The 14,153-nt window shown below is 46.3% G+C and overlaps 1 protein-coding gene across 6 annotated transcripts in view; it reads right to left on the reverse strand.

Moving 5' to 3' along the window:
- TTLL11 (tubulin tyrosine ligase like 11) overlaps positions 1–14,153 on the reverse strand; it is a 294,081-nt gene that overhangs the window by 146,862 nt on the left and 133,066 nt on the right. For all 6 annotated transcript variants that reach the window (XM_084994791.1, XM_084994777.1, XM_021068337.2 and 3 more), the window contains 2 exons: positions 3,937–4,032; positions 3,070–3,185 (listed from right to left, as the gene is read on the reverse strand). In XM_084994791.1, the coding sequence (XP_084850917.1) occupies positions 3,070–3,185; positions 3,937–4,032 (212 nt within the window). The remainder of the gene's footprint in view (positions 1–3,069; positions 3,186–3,936; positions 4,033–14,153) is intronic.

A 14,153-nucleotide genomic window follows, 5' to 3' on the forward strand; every position in this document is an offset into this window, starting at 1 on the left:
TCCAAAGTCCAGTCCAGTCCACAGTGATCTAACAGCTTCAGTTTTAGGATATGTCGTTGGTTTTAAACTCAAAAGTCTATTTGAAGTATACCAGAAAAGATGATGGTAACAAAGCATTAATTTTTGTTTGTTTCTTCATATCTGGTAGGTAATTTTATTGCTGAGCAGTAAACAGAGCATTATTAAATGTTTTTCATGTTCCTTCATTTAAACATCATTATCTCCATTTTACAGAAAAGTAAACCAAGACTCAAAATAGCTCTGCAATATCCCCAAGGTCAGGATTTGATCAGCCCAAGAGAACACTGTCACCTGTGCCAAGATGGGTCTCAACAGAGTCGCAAGCTCCTCTTCCGCTGAGGACTGCCTTCAGTCCCACCAAGAAACCGACTCCGGCCTACAGGCCCCCCGGGTGTGTGAAGATCCCCTTCTAAGACCCCCTCTGCGCCTCCCCAGAGCAGTTTAGAGAGATGAGACACTGAGGGCATCGATCTCCCTTTTTCCTTTGGTCTGTGCGGGAAAAGTGAATACCCACTTCAACAGCCTTGCTGACAAAGTGGACTCAAGAAGGAACGAATGAGGGACACGTCAGACCTTCTTTTGCTAAGGAGTTGAAGGGAAAGGCTAGGATACCATTTGATTCAAAATGTTGAAGTTGGATCCTATTCAAACACAAGCAACTCTGGCTTCGAAAGGTAACTTCTGGCCCAGAAGTCCATGTGATGTCATTTCCTGCAGTTGGAGTGACCTGGTCCCAGATCTGAGCACATGCTTGAGCACTGCAGCACTTGTGCATTATCTGCGGGCACAAATCCCATGCTTTTCCAAGTTATTCTGAAACATTTCTATGTAAAAGAGTTCAGAATAACTGCGGCCTTCTTGTCTGCATGGTGAAGTTATCAAAATGATGATAACAATCCCGTACATATAAATGCACTTTGCAGATTACAAAATGCTTTCATGGACAATCATAGCTGGGTTTGGGAGGGGAAAAGCATAATTAAGGAAAAATATCAGTAAATGACATTTAGCTATTAACATACACCCTTATACTGTAGGTAAGAAAAGGGTGAGAGGAAAGTGTTTTTCTATTAGAATTGAAGTCAGGTTCCTGGTTATCAATAAAAAAAAAAAAAAAAAAAAGTCAATGCTTTTTAAATTAAAAAGGAGGCGCTGCTCCTTACGACTTGATAAGTTGTAAAATGCCTTTCCCATCCTTCCCTATGGTCCTGTGCCTATTTAAATTGCTTTTAAATTTTAGATCTGCAGTTCATACGGATCAGACAAAATGCCAGGCGTCAGTGAAGAAAAACAAGTAGAACAAGAAAAAGAAAGCTAATCATGTTCTGATGCTGATATGAAAACAGCGGTACCCTTATCGCTCCTCCTGTTTTGGGTGGCAGAGGTTAAGAAGGCTCAGGCCACATAACAGCCTTTGAACTTGTTCCCACCAGAGGAATCAGAATGCTAAGGTGTCAAGGTCATCCTTAAAAACCTGTCCCCCTGGGCCACATGGGCAAGAGTAACCACCAAAATCTCCCCACAGGGCAATGCAGTCTCTCAAGACCTAATCTCTAGGGGTGAGATCAATAACCATTAGAGGGTAGATTTTTGAGAAATGAGTTATATTGCAACGAATCTGACCAAACTGCAATTAATTCATGGCTTTTCCTTAGGGATAGCTAAAAATAGCAGCTGCAGCATGTTTGAGGAGACCCATTATCCAGCTGCCGCCGGCTGCTCTGAGGATTCTGCAGACCTGACACGCCACCACTTGGAAGCTTTGGCCAGTGGAAGCCACACCTGGCCAGATCTGCCCATATGAATGACAGGTGAGCACTCTCAGCAAGTCTTGTTGACAAGGCCTCACACAGCCAAGAACACCCTGGAAGAGAACACAACCGAGCAGGCCCCCTCCGGCCTGACTCAGAATATGACAAATTCTCCTTCAGGATGACATTTCCTGCAGGGCAGTGGTGCTCAACCCTGGCCGCAGGAGAGAATCACCAAGGGAACCTACAATATTTCTGCGGCCAGGCCTCCGGCCCCGGCTAATTAAAAGCAGCATCTCTTAGAGTGGGGGCACTTGCACTGGTATTTTCAAAAGCTCTCCAGATGGTTCTAAGGTGTGGCCAAGGGGAGAAGCTCCACTCAGGGTGATTTTCACAACATTGAGCCCAGCTGATGAGAGGCCACAGTGGAGGAGCCCACAAAACACCCCTTGCTTAGGGAACTCAGGATCCTTCAGGGTCTTGAACTGTAGCTGACAAGTGCTTTACTTGGGGCAGGGGTGCGTCTGGGTCAGTCTGATTTGTTGCGGGTACCAGGAGGACTATTTGCAATACTTGCCTTCGTTATTCTGCCTGAAACAGGCACAGTGATGTTTACTCAACTCTTACTTTGTGAAAGCCAGGAATTTAGTAAAAACAAAACAAGCAAAATACCCAAGTGAAATGTCATTCATGGCGGCGTGATTTCATGGCGGGAGAGGCGGGGCACGTACTCCCACCCCCGTCCCAGTGTAATACCCACTGGGTGGGTGGCATGGAGAGGAATTCTAACTGCCCTCGATGCTGTAGAACTCCACAAGTTCATTCACTGCCTCTGCAGATTTTGAAACAAAAAGCTTATATTGCAGGAGTGTCAACACCACAAAGAAAATTCAAAAATTCAAAGAAAATTCTAGATCTGGCCCTCTTCTCCAGCATCTTGTGCTCTCTCCCTGTGCTTGAGGATTTCAAAGAGAAGCACTATGTGGGCAATGAAGAGTGAGGGGAGGTCATACCCCTGGGGAAGAGTGGGTTTTTAGAAAAGACTTTCCAGACTCAGATAACAATCAGCTAGAAATTCAGCCGCTGAACCCAGTGTCGGATTCATGTCCTTAAGTCTCCATTCGCTGACTCTGAGTCGCCGTGTTTGGAAGCTGGTGTTCACAAATGATCATATGATTTATTAGACTGTTTAAGGTACAAGTCTCACTCACGACCTTAACATGCTTCAAGAACGTTACTTACCTGCTTAAGGACACGGGAAACAGAGTTGATAGAAATACATGATATAAAAACTTACTGGTTCTCTCTTTTCTTCTTAAGTGGATCCATGAGACGCAGTGTGTCTCTGATGACCGCCACTTTCACTTCCTCATCGACAAGGCTGGGGACGTTCTCAAACACGCCCGGAGAGAGCTTGAAGGGTGAGGATTCTGTGTTACAGTGAGTCAGCACCGACCGACCATCAGCGACAGCCCCAGCACTGGTACTGTTAGACTTTGCTTTAGGATTTTTAAAGCCTCCCTTCATTCCACTTTAAAAATGTCCATTTCCTTTTACAAATCAACAAAATACATGAAGAGGGAAGATAGCACTACGTTTTTTTTTTTTTTTTCTCATTATCAAAATGATACAGGCTCGGGGTAGAAAACTTGGAAATATGGAAGAGGTGAAGAAAACGAAAAGAACCCACATAATCCCCCCCCTAAAGCCCAATAGTTGGTATATTTCCTTCCAGTCTTTTTTATGCATTCTTAAGTTGGGGGGGGAGGGAGAAAAATATAAGCACTGTTAAATGTACTATTTATCTTGGTGATTCAAGCATGTCGACATGGCTAAATCATATTCATAGAATTTCAATTAGTTCATCTCCCGAGGCTAACTAATTAGTTCATGTCAAAGCTGATGGAAAGGCTCAGCTGCCCTGACATTTGCAGAATCTTAAGAACTGGAAGAACAGCATGCTGGGAAATTCCCACAGGTCGGATAGGTCTTATATTAATAGACTATGTTCAGAGTGCAGCACAACTGAAATTCTTCAGACTTGAGCGGAGCTTTGCTGGGCAAATGTGAGAAGGCTGAATCTCACTTAGCCGAGGGGGAAACATGAGAGTGGGCACATTCAGTTAGATGGCAATATATTCAGTGAGATGCTCCAAATACTCACCTCTTGCTCATGTTCAATTCTCATGCTGGGATTTGCGTTTACTTCAAGGAGTATAGGCTTCAGATTTTTCATGAGAAGAATGTCAAAGCCTAAAATCTGGGCAGGATAAACATGATTCAGAATTATTCCCTTTAGCCACGGTGTCTTTTCAGGAATCGAGTGTGGTATTAAGGGGCGTCAAGGTGAAAATAAATTCCAGCCCCACCCCCAACCTGGGCCTTGACCCTGGCTGGCTTCTCTTGTCCACACTGCCTCCTCCTCTGGATGTACTTGTCAGGCCAAATGGACGGCAGGCAATGTTACAGGGGCCTGGATGAGAGGGGGAGTTCCCGTGGTTCATTTCAGCACCATCGGTGTCGTCTGAAGTGCTGTCAGGTGATAAGGTGATGACCTCCTTCTTCTTTAACAGGTTTTTTATTATGTTGACGATCAGTCCATCAATTTTTCCCTCTCTTTCTGTTCTCCTCTATTAAGCTGCTTCTCGGCTAGATCTCTCAAAAAACCCAAGGCTATCTTTCTTAACCCCAGGTATATATCAGCATCACTTAAGGACCCCTTTCAGCACCTCTGCTCATCCCCGGCCCACATCTCTGAGTCAGAATCTTTCAGAGAGGAACGCAGGCAAATGCATTTTCAATAACAACCCCCCCCTGGGTGGCTCTGATATATTCTCCACGCCCTGGAGAAGGGGATATTTATTACGTGCCCACTAGGCTCCAATAACGCTACAATGCACCAATTATTCATAATCTCGTTTAAGCCTCATGACAGTGTATTGGAAGGAGGGGTCGTGCTCTCTTCGTTTCACAGAAGCAGATGCTGAGTCTCAGAAAGGCCCTCGGATTTCCCTGAGACCACCTTTCCGGGAAGTGGGAGGAAATGAGACAGAGGGGAGCTAGATGTCACACCCCAGCAGAACCGGCTATGCACGATGAAGAGGCTTGAAATTAATGATTTTGTGATGGTGAAAAAGAGCATTAAGGCAAGCATGGAGCCTTTGGACTGTAGGGCCCCATGTGGCCAAGTGCAGCCAGCCTGGCCCCAAGGCTAACTCCAGCACCATTGGCCAGCCGCCTGCTCCGGGATCTGGCACACTGCCTGAGGCAGGGTTTTGTCTTCTGGCCTCTCAAGTCCTCGGGAGCCCCATGATGGGGTAAGCCCCCCGTGCATCTCATTCCCTCTGCCTGAAACAACCCTTTATCTGGATAACCTCTCCCCGCCCTCGAGACGGCAGGTCCTAATTGGATTCCAACTCGGACCGTGAGGACGTCAAATTCTCGGAGGGCTCTTGTTATCTCTCTAGGAGGTGATAAGGTAGAAAGCTCCTAACACGAGTGATACCATCCCAAAGTTTGAAAAAGTAACGTGGAGAATAAAAGAGAGGGGAGAACCAAGACAGAGCCTCACCCTCCTCTGTGGACTCAAGAAAAACGGATGAGGTGATATCCATTTACTTGTCTCTATAGAATATGCATTCATTAAAGGATAATTATTAAACTGTAGTTTCATCCTTATTAATGAAATCAGAGTCCAAATGACCATTTTGAGGGGTAATTCAAGATGAGGTTATTCTTCAGTAAAGGGCCATAAAGGATGAAAAGTTGGCAAAAGTCATCCTCACTCTATTTTTCTTTGCCTGGTCGTGAGAAGAAAGGAATGGAAATTCAGTAGAAAATGTTACATGCATTATAGATCCCCTTAATAATATATGACAAGTGGAGATGAGTGATGAGCCCTTTAAGAGACTCTGGTGACATCATCAGTCTAACTTCAGATCTGGTCTGAGACATGTGATGTTGATGAGGCTACAGAGAACGGCGGGCTGTGGTGCCAGCGTCTATCATCCTGAGTCATCGACGCTTACTTTTTGCTACATCTTACAGGTTGGGATTTGAACTGGTGGACTCCTCTCAGCTTGACACACAGTGGGTGGTTTCATGAATGCCCCGCTCTGGGAAAGCTGGAGAAGGGGAGTGGCCAAGCCCCATCAGCCACATGGACCTGCACCTACCAGGAGCATAACGTTTTCTAGGACCTAAACTTTGGTGCCTGTGGTGGAATATGTTGCGTCTTGTACAAAAAATGCTCTGGAGGAGTTCCCGTCTTGGCGCAGTGGTTAACGAATCCAACTAGGAACCATGAGGTTGTGGGTTTGATCCCTGGCCTTGCTCAGTGGGTTAAGGATCCAGCATTGCCGTGAGCTGTGGTGTGGGTCGCACGCGGCTCAGATTCCCAGTTGCTGTGGCTGTGGTGTAGGCCGGTGGCTACAGCTCCAATTCAACCCTTAACCTGGGAACCTCCATATGCCGAGGCAGCAGCCCTAGAAAAGGCAAAAAAATAAAATAAAATAAATTAAAAAAAAAATGCTCTGGAGCCAGTCGGATTTGGGCTTCAATCAGCTCAGTTTCTCACACTAGCTAGACAACTTGGCCTCTCTGATCCTCACACACCTCATCTGCAAAATGGGCCTAACAGCTACCTCGCAGGGTGTCTGATAATGGAAACAAAAAGTATCTAGAATTATGCTCATTCCAAAGAAAGTACTCGATCTATGGCAGCTCCCCTTCCAGTTTCCTACTATTCCCACCTACAAGAAATGGCATTGATAGCTTTGGAGTCCAGAGGAGTTAATTTCAAATATTAGTTCTGCCTTTAACTTGTGTGACAAGTTACTAAGCAGCTCTAAACCTCAGTTTCCTCATCTGTAAAATGGGAATAAAAATAGTACTCACCTCAGATCATTCACTCATAAAATAGTCACTGTTTCCTATGTCCCAGGAAAACTATTTTAACTTCTGGAAATATGGTAGTGGACTAGACAAAGTCCCTGCTCTCATGGAGCCTACACTTTAGCGGGGAAGAAGAGAGCAAATCAAGATAAGGTGATGTAAAATATTTTGCACAGTACCTAACACATAGCATTTAAAAAAAATTTTTTTTTTTTTAGGGCTGCACCCGTGGCATATGGAAGTTCTCAGGCTTGGGGTCGAGTCAGAGCTGCAGCTGCCAGCCGACACCACAGCCACAGCAATGCAGGATCCTTAACCCACTGAGCAAAGACAGGGATCGGACCTGCATCCTCATGGATACTAGTTAGTTTTGTTACCCCTGAGCCATGATGGGAACTCTTGACACAGTATTTAAAGAAAGACTTCTTCATATTTTTCCACAAGTTCAAGGAAATACGATTTTTTTTTCAAAAGTTCAATGAAATATGAAGGATCTTAAAAAAACAGAATCACACAACTGGGAGGAACTTAGAGTTGATCTTGTCAAAAGATCCCAGAATGTCAGAGCTGGCAGAAAATCAGGAATGTATTCGTTCAGAGTTTTTCAAAATGGGCTTCTTTTCGGGGAAAGCACTGGGGAGGCCAGATCAGATCAACTTTTACCTTTTTTTACATCCTGAGATTCCCAGGGGGAAAAGACTTATTTTTTTAAACTATTAATCTAGTCTAACATCCACTTTGCAGACTAGAAACCTGCAGCTTAGAAATGGAAACATCTCTCTGCTGTTTGGTAGCAGAGGAAAACATCCAATGAAGAGAGAGAGAGAGAAAACTTTCCACTCATATGACCGTCTCCACCCCTCCAAGTAATTCAATCACAACACAATTACATGTCGCTACCTGAGGGGCACCCTGGGGATTCGAAGATACCTGTCCTTCATCCCTTACCTGTAGAAGCTTCCAGAGCAAGTTAGAGAGAAAAGGGCCCTGAACCAGGTAATTGTAAACTCAGCAAATGCTCCAAGCTATATTCCAGTAAGAGGGGATTCTCTCCTGAGCCCCAGAACTACACATCCATCTGCATCCAGAAGATCCCCAGACTCCTCAAATTCATCATATCCAAACTCACTATCTCTGGTCAGCAGCCTCTAGGATGGTCCCGGTGACACCCATCTCCTGGTGTTCATACCCTTATGTAATCCCCTCTGCTTGAGTGACTTGCTTCTAACAAACAACTAGGGTTGCTGATGGGATGACACTTCCAATATTAGGTTCTAAAAAGGCTGCGGCTTCTACCTCGGGATGCATTCTCTTACTCTCTTGCTGGTTCACACTGCAGGAAGCCAGCTGCTATGCTGTGAGCTGCCCTACAAAGGGGCCCCGGGTGGCAAGGAACTGATGCTCCAGTACACAGCCAGGGTGGACCTGAGGCCTGCCAACAGCCATGAGAGTGAGCTGCGGAGGGGCTCTTTGCCCAGTCAGACCTTGAGAGGACTGCAGTCCTGACAACAGGTTGGTTGCAGCCTGTGGTCCGTCAGCCAAGATTTCTCCTTCATCCTTTACATCTAGCTGCTCACCCATTCTGTACATTCCCTCTCAAGAGCTTTCTAGATCTGGCCCATCCTCCTTGCTCTTGTGCCTGCCCATCTTTCTCCGGCACTACTTTAATACCTTCCCCATTAGTCTCTTTGCTCTCAAACTCACCCATCTAATTCAGCTGGCACAAGGGGCTGCCAGAGTAATTTTTCTAAAATGCAAATAAAATGTTAACACTTCTGCCTAAAATCCCTGCTTACAGAAGGAAGCCCAAGTTCCACAGCAGTTCCTTCAGATTCCTCTCTGACCTGGCCATCTGTCTCAAATGACAGCTTTATTTTCTCCCACTCAGTGCTGCACATCTTAGGCTCTAATTGTGCTGAACTATTAGTGGTTCCAGGATGCTTTACTGCTTGCTGCCTTTATATTCTTCTACCTGGAAGACAACTTTATTGGTCAAATATCTTTTGAGCACCTATCAAACACTAGGCACTGCTCTAGGCACTGGGAATAAGCAGCAAACAAGACAAAGAATGTTTTAACTCCTGCCCTCTGGAAGCTTACCTTCTAGGAGACACAAGTAAGTTAATAATTAAAACAAGATAAGGACATAGAGTGTGATATAGAGGATGGAGGGCTTGGTTTTCAGGGGAGACCTTGCTAAGGAGGTGACATTTGTCATCCCACCGTCTTCGGGTTTGCACAGTTTCTGACGAGAACTTTTCAGATATTCTTTGTTCCTCTGAACACATGTGTCTTCTATCTGCTTTTAAGATTTTCTTATTATCATTGATTTGATTATAATAAGCCTGGGGAGGGAGTGAACCCATTTGTGTATGTGGCCATTTCTTCAAATATTCTTCTGTATCTTCCTTGTCTCTTCTGCTCAAAGAACTCCACATGTTAGACCATCTGATATTGTACCATAGGTAAGTGGGGGGTCTGTTCCTTTTTTTTTTCCCCCTATTACTTTCCTCTCTCTGTTTCATTTTAATAAAATCCATTGCTATGTCTTCAAGTTCACTGATCACTTCTTCTGCAGTGTCTAATCTGCCGTTAATTCCATCCAGTGAAATTTTCATTTCAGATATTACATTTTCTTCTATTTGGTTCCTAGAGGCTCCACTCGGTTCTTTTTAATAGGTCCATTTCTATCTATATTAAGCTCATATTTTCCCTTAAATTTTTGTACATCATTGTAATAGCTGTTATAACATCCTTTTCCTAACTAGTTTAATTATTTATGGGTCTGTTTCTATTGATTGTTTTTCCCCTCCTGAGATGAGTTACCTTCTCCTGCCTTATGGAATATCTAGTGGGTTTTTACTGGATGCTGGGCAGTTAATGCTCAGTGTCTGGATTTTGTCTTCTTTTTAAAAGTGCTAGGCTTTTTTGGCAGTCAGTTATTTGCAGATTAGTTTGATACCTTCAAAGCCTATTGTTTAAGCTTTACTAAGTGAGTTGAGAGTGATTCACTCTGTAGAAGTTTTGGTGCATTAAGGCAGAACTTCTCTGGAGTCTCCACTGAATGCTCCCAGTGACCACCAAGGATTCGCTATGCTGGCTCTTCAGAGCCTGAACATCTCCCTGCTGTGTGAGAGCTTCTGGTTTTTCAGCATCCCAGTTCCCTGGTCAATCTTTGCTCAACTTTGTGGACTAACACTCCACCAAAGTATGGCCCAGCACTCAGCAGAGATGCACAGGGGTCCTATGCAGGTTCTTGGAGCTCTTTTCCTGCTTGGCTCCCTCCTTTTCAGAATTCTCCCCACAGAATTCCAGCCACATCAGCCTTCCCAAACTCAGATCTCCACCTCCTCAACTCACTGAGGTCACAGAGCTCTGTTTAGGTCCCCGCCTTGCCCATGTCACCTTGACCACATTTGGGAGATTGCCTCCAGATGGAAAGCTGAGGCAACCATAGTCTCATCTTGGCTTCCCCACCTCCTCCCTTTCCTCAGGGACGACAGTGCTGAGCTGTCTGTTTTCCAAAATCTGAAAACACTTATTTCATGTATTTTGTCTGGTTTTTAGTTGTTTTCAAAAGAGGTCAAGTCCAGTTTTTGTTACTCCATCGTGATCAGAATCAACAGACTTGGGAGGTAACAGATGAATAGGGACTGAATGAAGTGAAGAAACAAGTTACTTGAAGAGCTGAGGAAGAGCATTCCAGGCAGAGGGAAGAGCCAAAACAGGGGCCACTTTTGAAGAACATCAAGAAGTGAGCAAGAGGGAGAGAGGAGATGAGGTCAGATAGAATGACAGGGGACAGATCATGTAGCATCTTGTAGGCCATGGTAAGCAGCCAGGATTTTAAGTGTAATGAGAAAGGCATTGGAGAGTTTACACAGTGAAGTAATTTGATCTGACATGTTTTAAAAGAATCCCTTTAACTACAATGAGAAAAATAGGCTATAAGCAGCAAGGGTGGGAAAAGGGACATCAATTAGGAGGTTATTGCAGTGATACAAGTACAAGGTGATGGCTGCCTACACTGGTTTGGAAGCAGTGGAGTTGGTTAAAAATGGTTCCATTTAGGATGCATTTTACAGTATATTTGCAAGAGTCGCTATGGATTAGATGTATGAAGGGAGAAAACGAAGAAATAAGCATGATTCAGGTTTCTGGTCTAACTGAATGCTATTCATTTACTAAAATAGGAAAGACAGAGAGAGTAAGTTTAGGAGAGAAATCAAGGTTTGATTTTGAACATGTCCAGTGTGAGATGTCCATTAGAAACTCAAGGAGAAAATTAAAGTGGGCAGTTGGATAGACTGGTGTGGAGTTCAGCGAGAGCTCAAGACTGGAAATACAAATACAGGAGTCAACAGCACATAGCTGGTACTTACAGCCATGGGGCTAGAAGAGGGCCTTTAGGGAGTGATTGTAGGTAAGAGAGGAGCTGGAGTCCTGGGATCTCCATCATTGGCAGGTGCAGAAGGGGCTGAGAAGCAGCAGCCAAAAAAGCAGGGGGGAAATCAGGAGGGTGTGATGTTGCTCACCTTTTTCTGCTTGGCAAATTCTCCTTCATGCCTTAAGCTCCAGCTTAAGCATCTCTTCCTCCAGGAAGCCTTCCTTGACTGAGTTAACTGGCAAAGTTAACTGCTCCTTTTTCTGTGCTCTCCCAGCATCCTGTACTTGCCCCCACCCCCACCCCTGGGCAGCATTCATTACATGGAAGGGTAATGCCCACGTGCCAGGCTTCTCCACTACACTTTACACCTCTTAGGGGTAGGGCTGCCTCTTATCCATAACCACAGGCTGCACAGCTAGCTCAAGGCTTGTCCCAGTGGGTGACCAGCAAACACATCTAGAAGGAAAAAAGCTTAGATGTCAGAAGTGGTCAAGGAAGGCTTTACAGAGAAGGTAGGATTTGAGCAGCACCTTGTCAGAAGGCATTGAACTGCAAACAAGAGTGAGATGAGGAGAGAGCCTGGCAAGCCAAGACAGAGCAGAGGGCAGAATTGGGGAAACACAACTTACGTACAAGAGGCAGGAAATCAGCTCTGTTTGGCAGGCCCTCGGGGCTCAGGAAGGATGCAGAAGCAAGGCTGGGGCGAGGCTGGGAGGCATCCAGTGCCAGGACTTGTCTCTCCAACTGTGCTCCTTGGAACACCGGTGTTCCATGACATTGGAAATGTTACTAGTTCATGGTTTTCCCATTAGTTCAAGACACTGCTTCATAGACCCATTTGAGAAAGATTTGTTTGTCTTTTTAGGGCCACACCCTCAGCTTATGGAGGTTCCCAGGCTAGGAGTTGAATCAGAGCCATAGCCTCTGGCCTAGGCCACAGCCACAGCAGTGCCAGATCCGAGCCTTATCTGTGAACTACACCACAGCTCACAGCAATGCCAGATCCTTAACCCACTGAGGGAGGCCAGGGATCAAACCTGCGTCCTCATGGATACTACTAGTCAGATTTGCTTCCACTGAGTCACGATGGGAAGTCAGAGAAGGACTGTTGTCACAGATAACACATAATGTAATAATAATGACCTTTTATTGAGAGACTGCTACGTGCTGGGTCCTGGGCCAGATGTTCCACGCGGCTTTTCTCACTCCATCTGTGAATGACTCTGGGAGGCAGGTACAAATATTATCTCTCTCTGCGGAAAAGGAAACTGAGGCAGGAAAAGGCTAACTTGCCAAGCTCCCCAGCTGGAGTTGCTGGAAGGAGGAACCAGGGTTAGTTCAAACCCAGGACATCCAGGAACAAAACCCAGGCTGGTGCATAAGCACTCACTGCTCCGTCACCTTTTTCCTGGGGAATGTCTGGGGCTGACGGGGAGGGGGAGGTCAAAAGAGCAAAGAAGGAAGAGGAGAAGCATTTCGAGGAGGTGCCTCCTCCAGACACCGGAGGGAAAGGATCATGGTCAAGGAGAGAAGTAGACTCAGAGCTAGAGGACGAGAGAAACCGAGCAATGAAATTGGGATAGAATGTTCACGAAGGTTGACCTGGAAACCGTTGCTCTGTGTGTGCATTTCTGCCACATGAATCATCAACACCAGATGGACCTGGCTGTTTAAGCCAGGGTCACAGAACTGCCCTCAAGAAGACGGACGGGGGATATGTTGCTGGGGGCTGCCTGGGCAATGACAGGGGGACAGGCCGGAATGACAGGGCAGCCACGTTCCTAGGCAACAGATTACAGGAAACTTGCCCACAGACGAGCCGCGCCAGCCCCTGCTCCGGGCCATCACAATTTCCCAAGTAGTTATTGTGGCTGTGATTGGAAAGGGGTCACAGTCACATGTTTTAAGATAAATGTAATTTTGTTGGCTAGAGTTTATGTCCTGGAAGGCTGCCGTCTGGGCCAGGCCCAGGCTACAAGCAAAAGGGGCGTCCGTGACAAGGAATTAATCTGTTACATATGTGTACAACAGTAGCGTGTGCAAAGCCCTTCCTCATCTTTGTCTCACGTGAATTAGTTCACAAACCTGTGGGGTAGGCGAGGAGACCGAGGCACAGACAAGACTGAGACAAGATCACACAGCGAGTCGATGGCAGAAGCACATGCTGTCCCTCAATCTTCGGGTTCCAAGTTCACGTGTTTGAGATCCAAACAAACAAGTGTTTTCACAAGTGCTAAGAATAGAGAAAGCAGGAGAGAACTCCAAGGACTTCAATCTCTGTGACTCTGAGATGCACGGTAAAATGGATTTCAGTCACCTAAGGCTTTATACCTTTTTACCCTCATCACTTTACTCCAAAGAAGGCAGGTAGGGAAGAGAGTAGAGGTGATTCAGAGAGAAAGAAACAGGCTCAGGGTGGTGAGGAAACATGCCCAAGGTCACCCGGCTGGGAAGAGGACAGACTTCTCCCGGGGGTGGAGTGGGGTCACTTCTGGCCCCTGCTCCTCTCCTGACCCCAGGCCTGGCAGCACTTAGTGTGGTCAAGCGGTAGGAAACGGTCACAGGGCTGTGGTTCCCTTTGCCGGATGTGATCTGTCCAAACCAGTGGCTCCCGCCCCATTGGCCTTCTAGCCCCCACAGCGTGGGCCCCTGGTTTCCACCCCCATGGGCACCCCAAGCCACCCGTCCACAGTGAGACAAGCTGCAAAGCCACCGCCCCAGCCTTCCACCCTGCACCCGCGCCATGCCAGGCCTCTGTGGCTTGGCCGTGCACGCGGGCCCACATGATACTCCTGGAATAGCTGTCACTGTCGAACAGATGTGACCACACAATCCCCCGGGTTGACCCCCGGTGGCCTCCACGTTGCAACTAGCCCTTCACCCTAAGCTTCCAAAGGCTCCAGCTGGGACCGGTTCTCTCTGGTCCTGCCTCTAAGTGTCCGCTTTCTAATGCCCTAAGCCAACTACTGATGGCTGAGCTGGACATCCTGCCTGAGAACCAAAGCCTGGCATCCAAATGCCTCAGGACAGATCTTTGGGTGACAATTAGCCCTTCCTGGGACTGATCGATGCTGGAAGTCCCCTCCCAAGGCTTCCGCCAG

Source organism: Sus scrofa, chromosome 1 (assembly GCF_054392235.1).
Source record: "Sus scrofa isolate SSC_HxYL_T2T_F1_AM1 chromosome 1, Sscrofa_HxYL_maternal_Yorkshire_Landrace_v2.0, whole genome shotgun sequence".
NCBI classification, from domain to species: Eukaryota; Metazoa; Chordata; class Mammalia; order Artiodactyla; family Suidae; genus Sus; species Sus scrofa.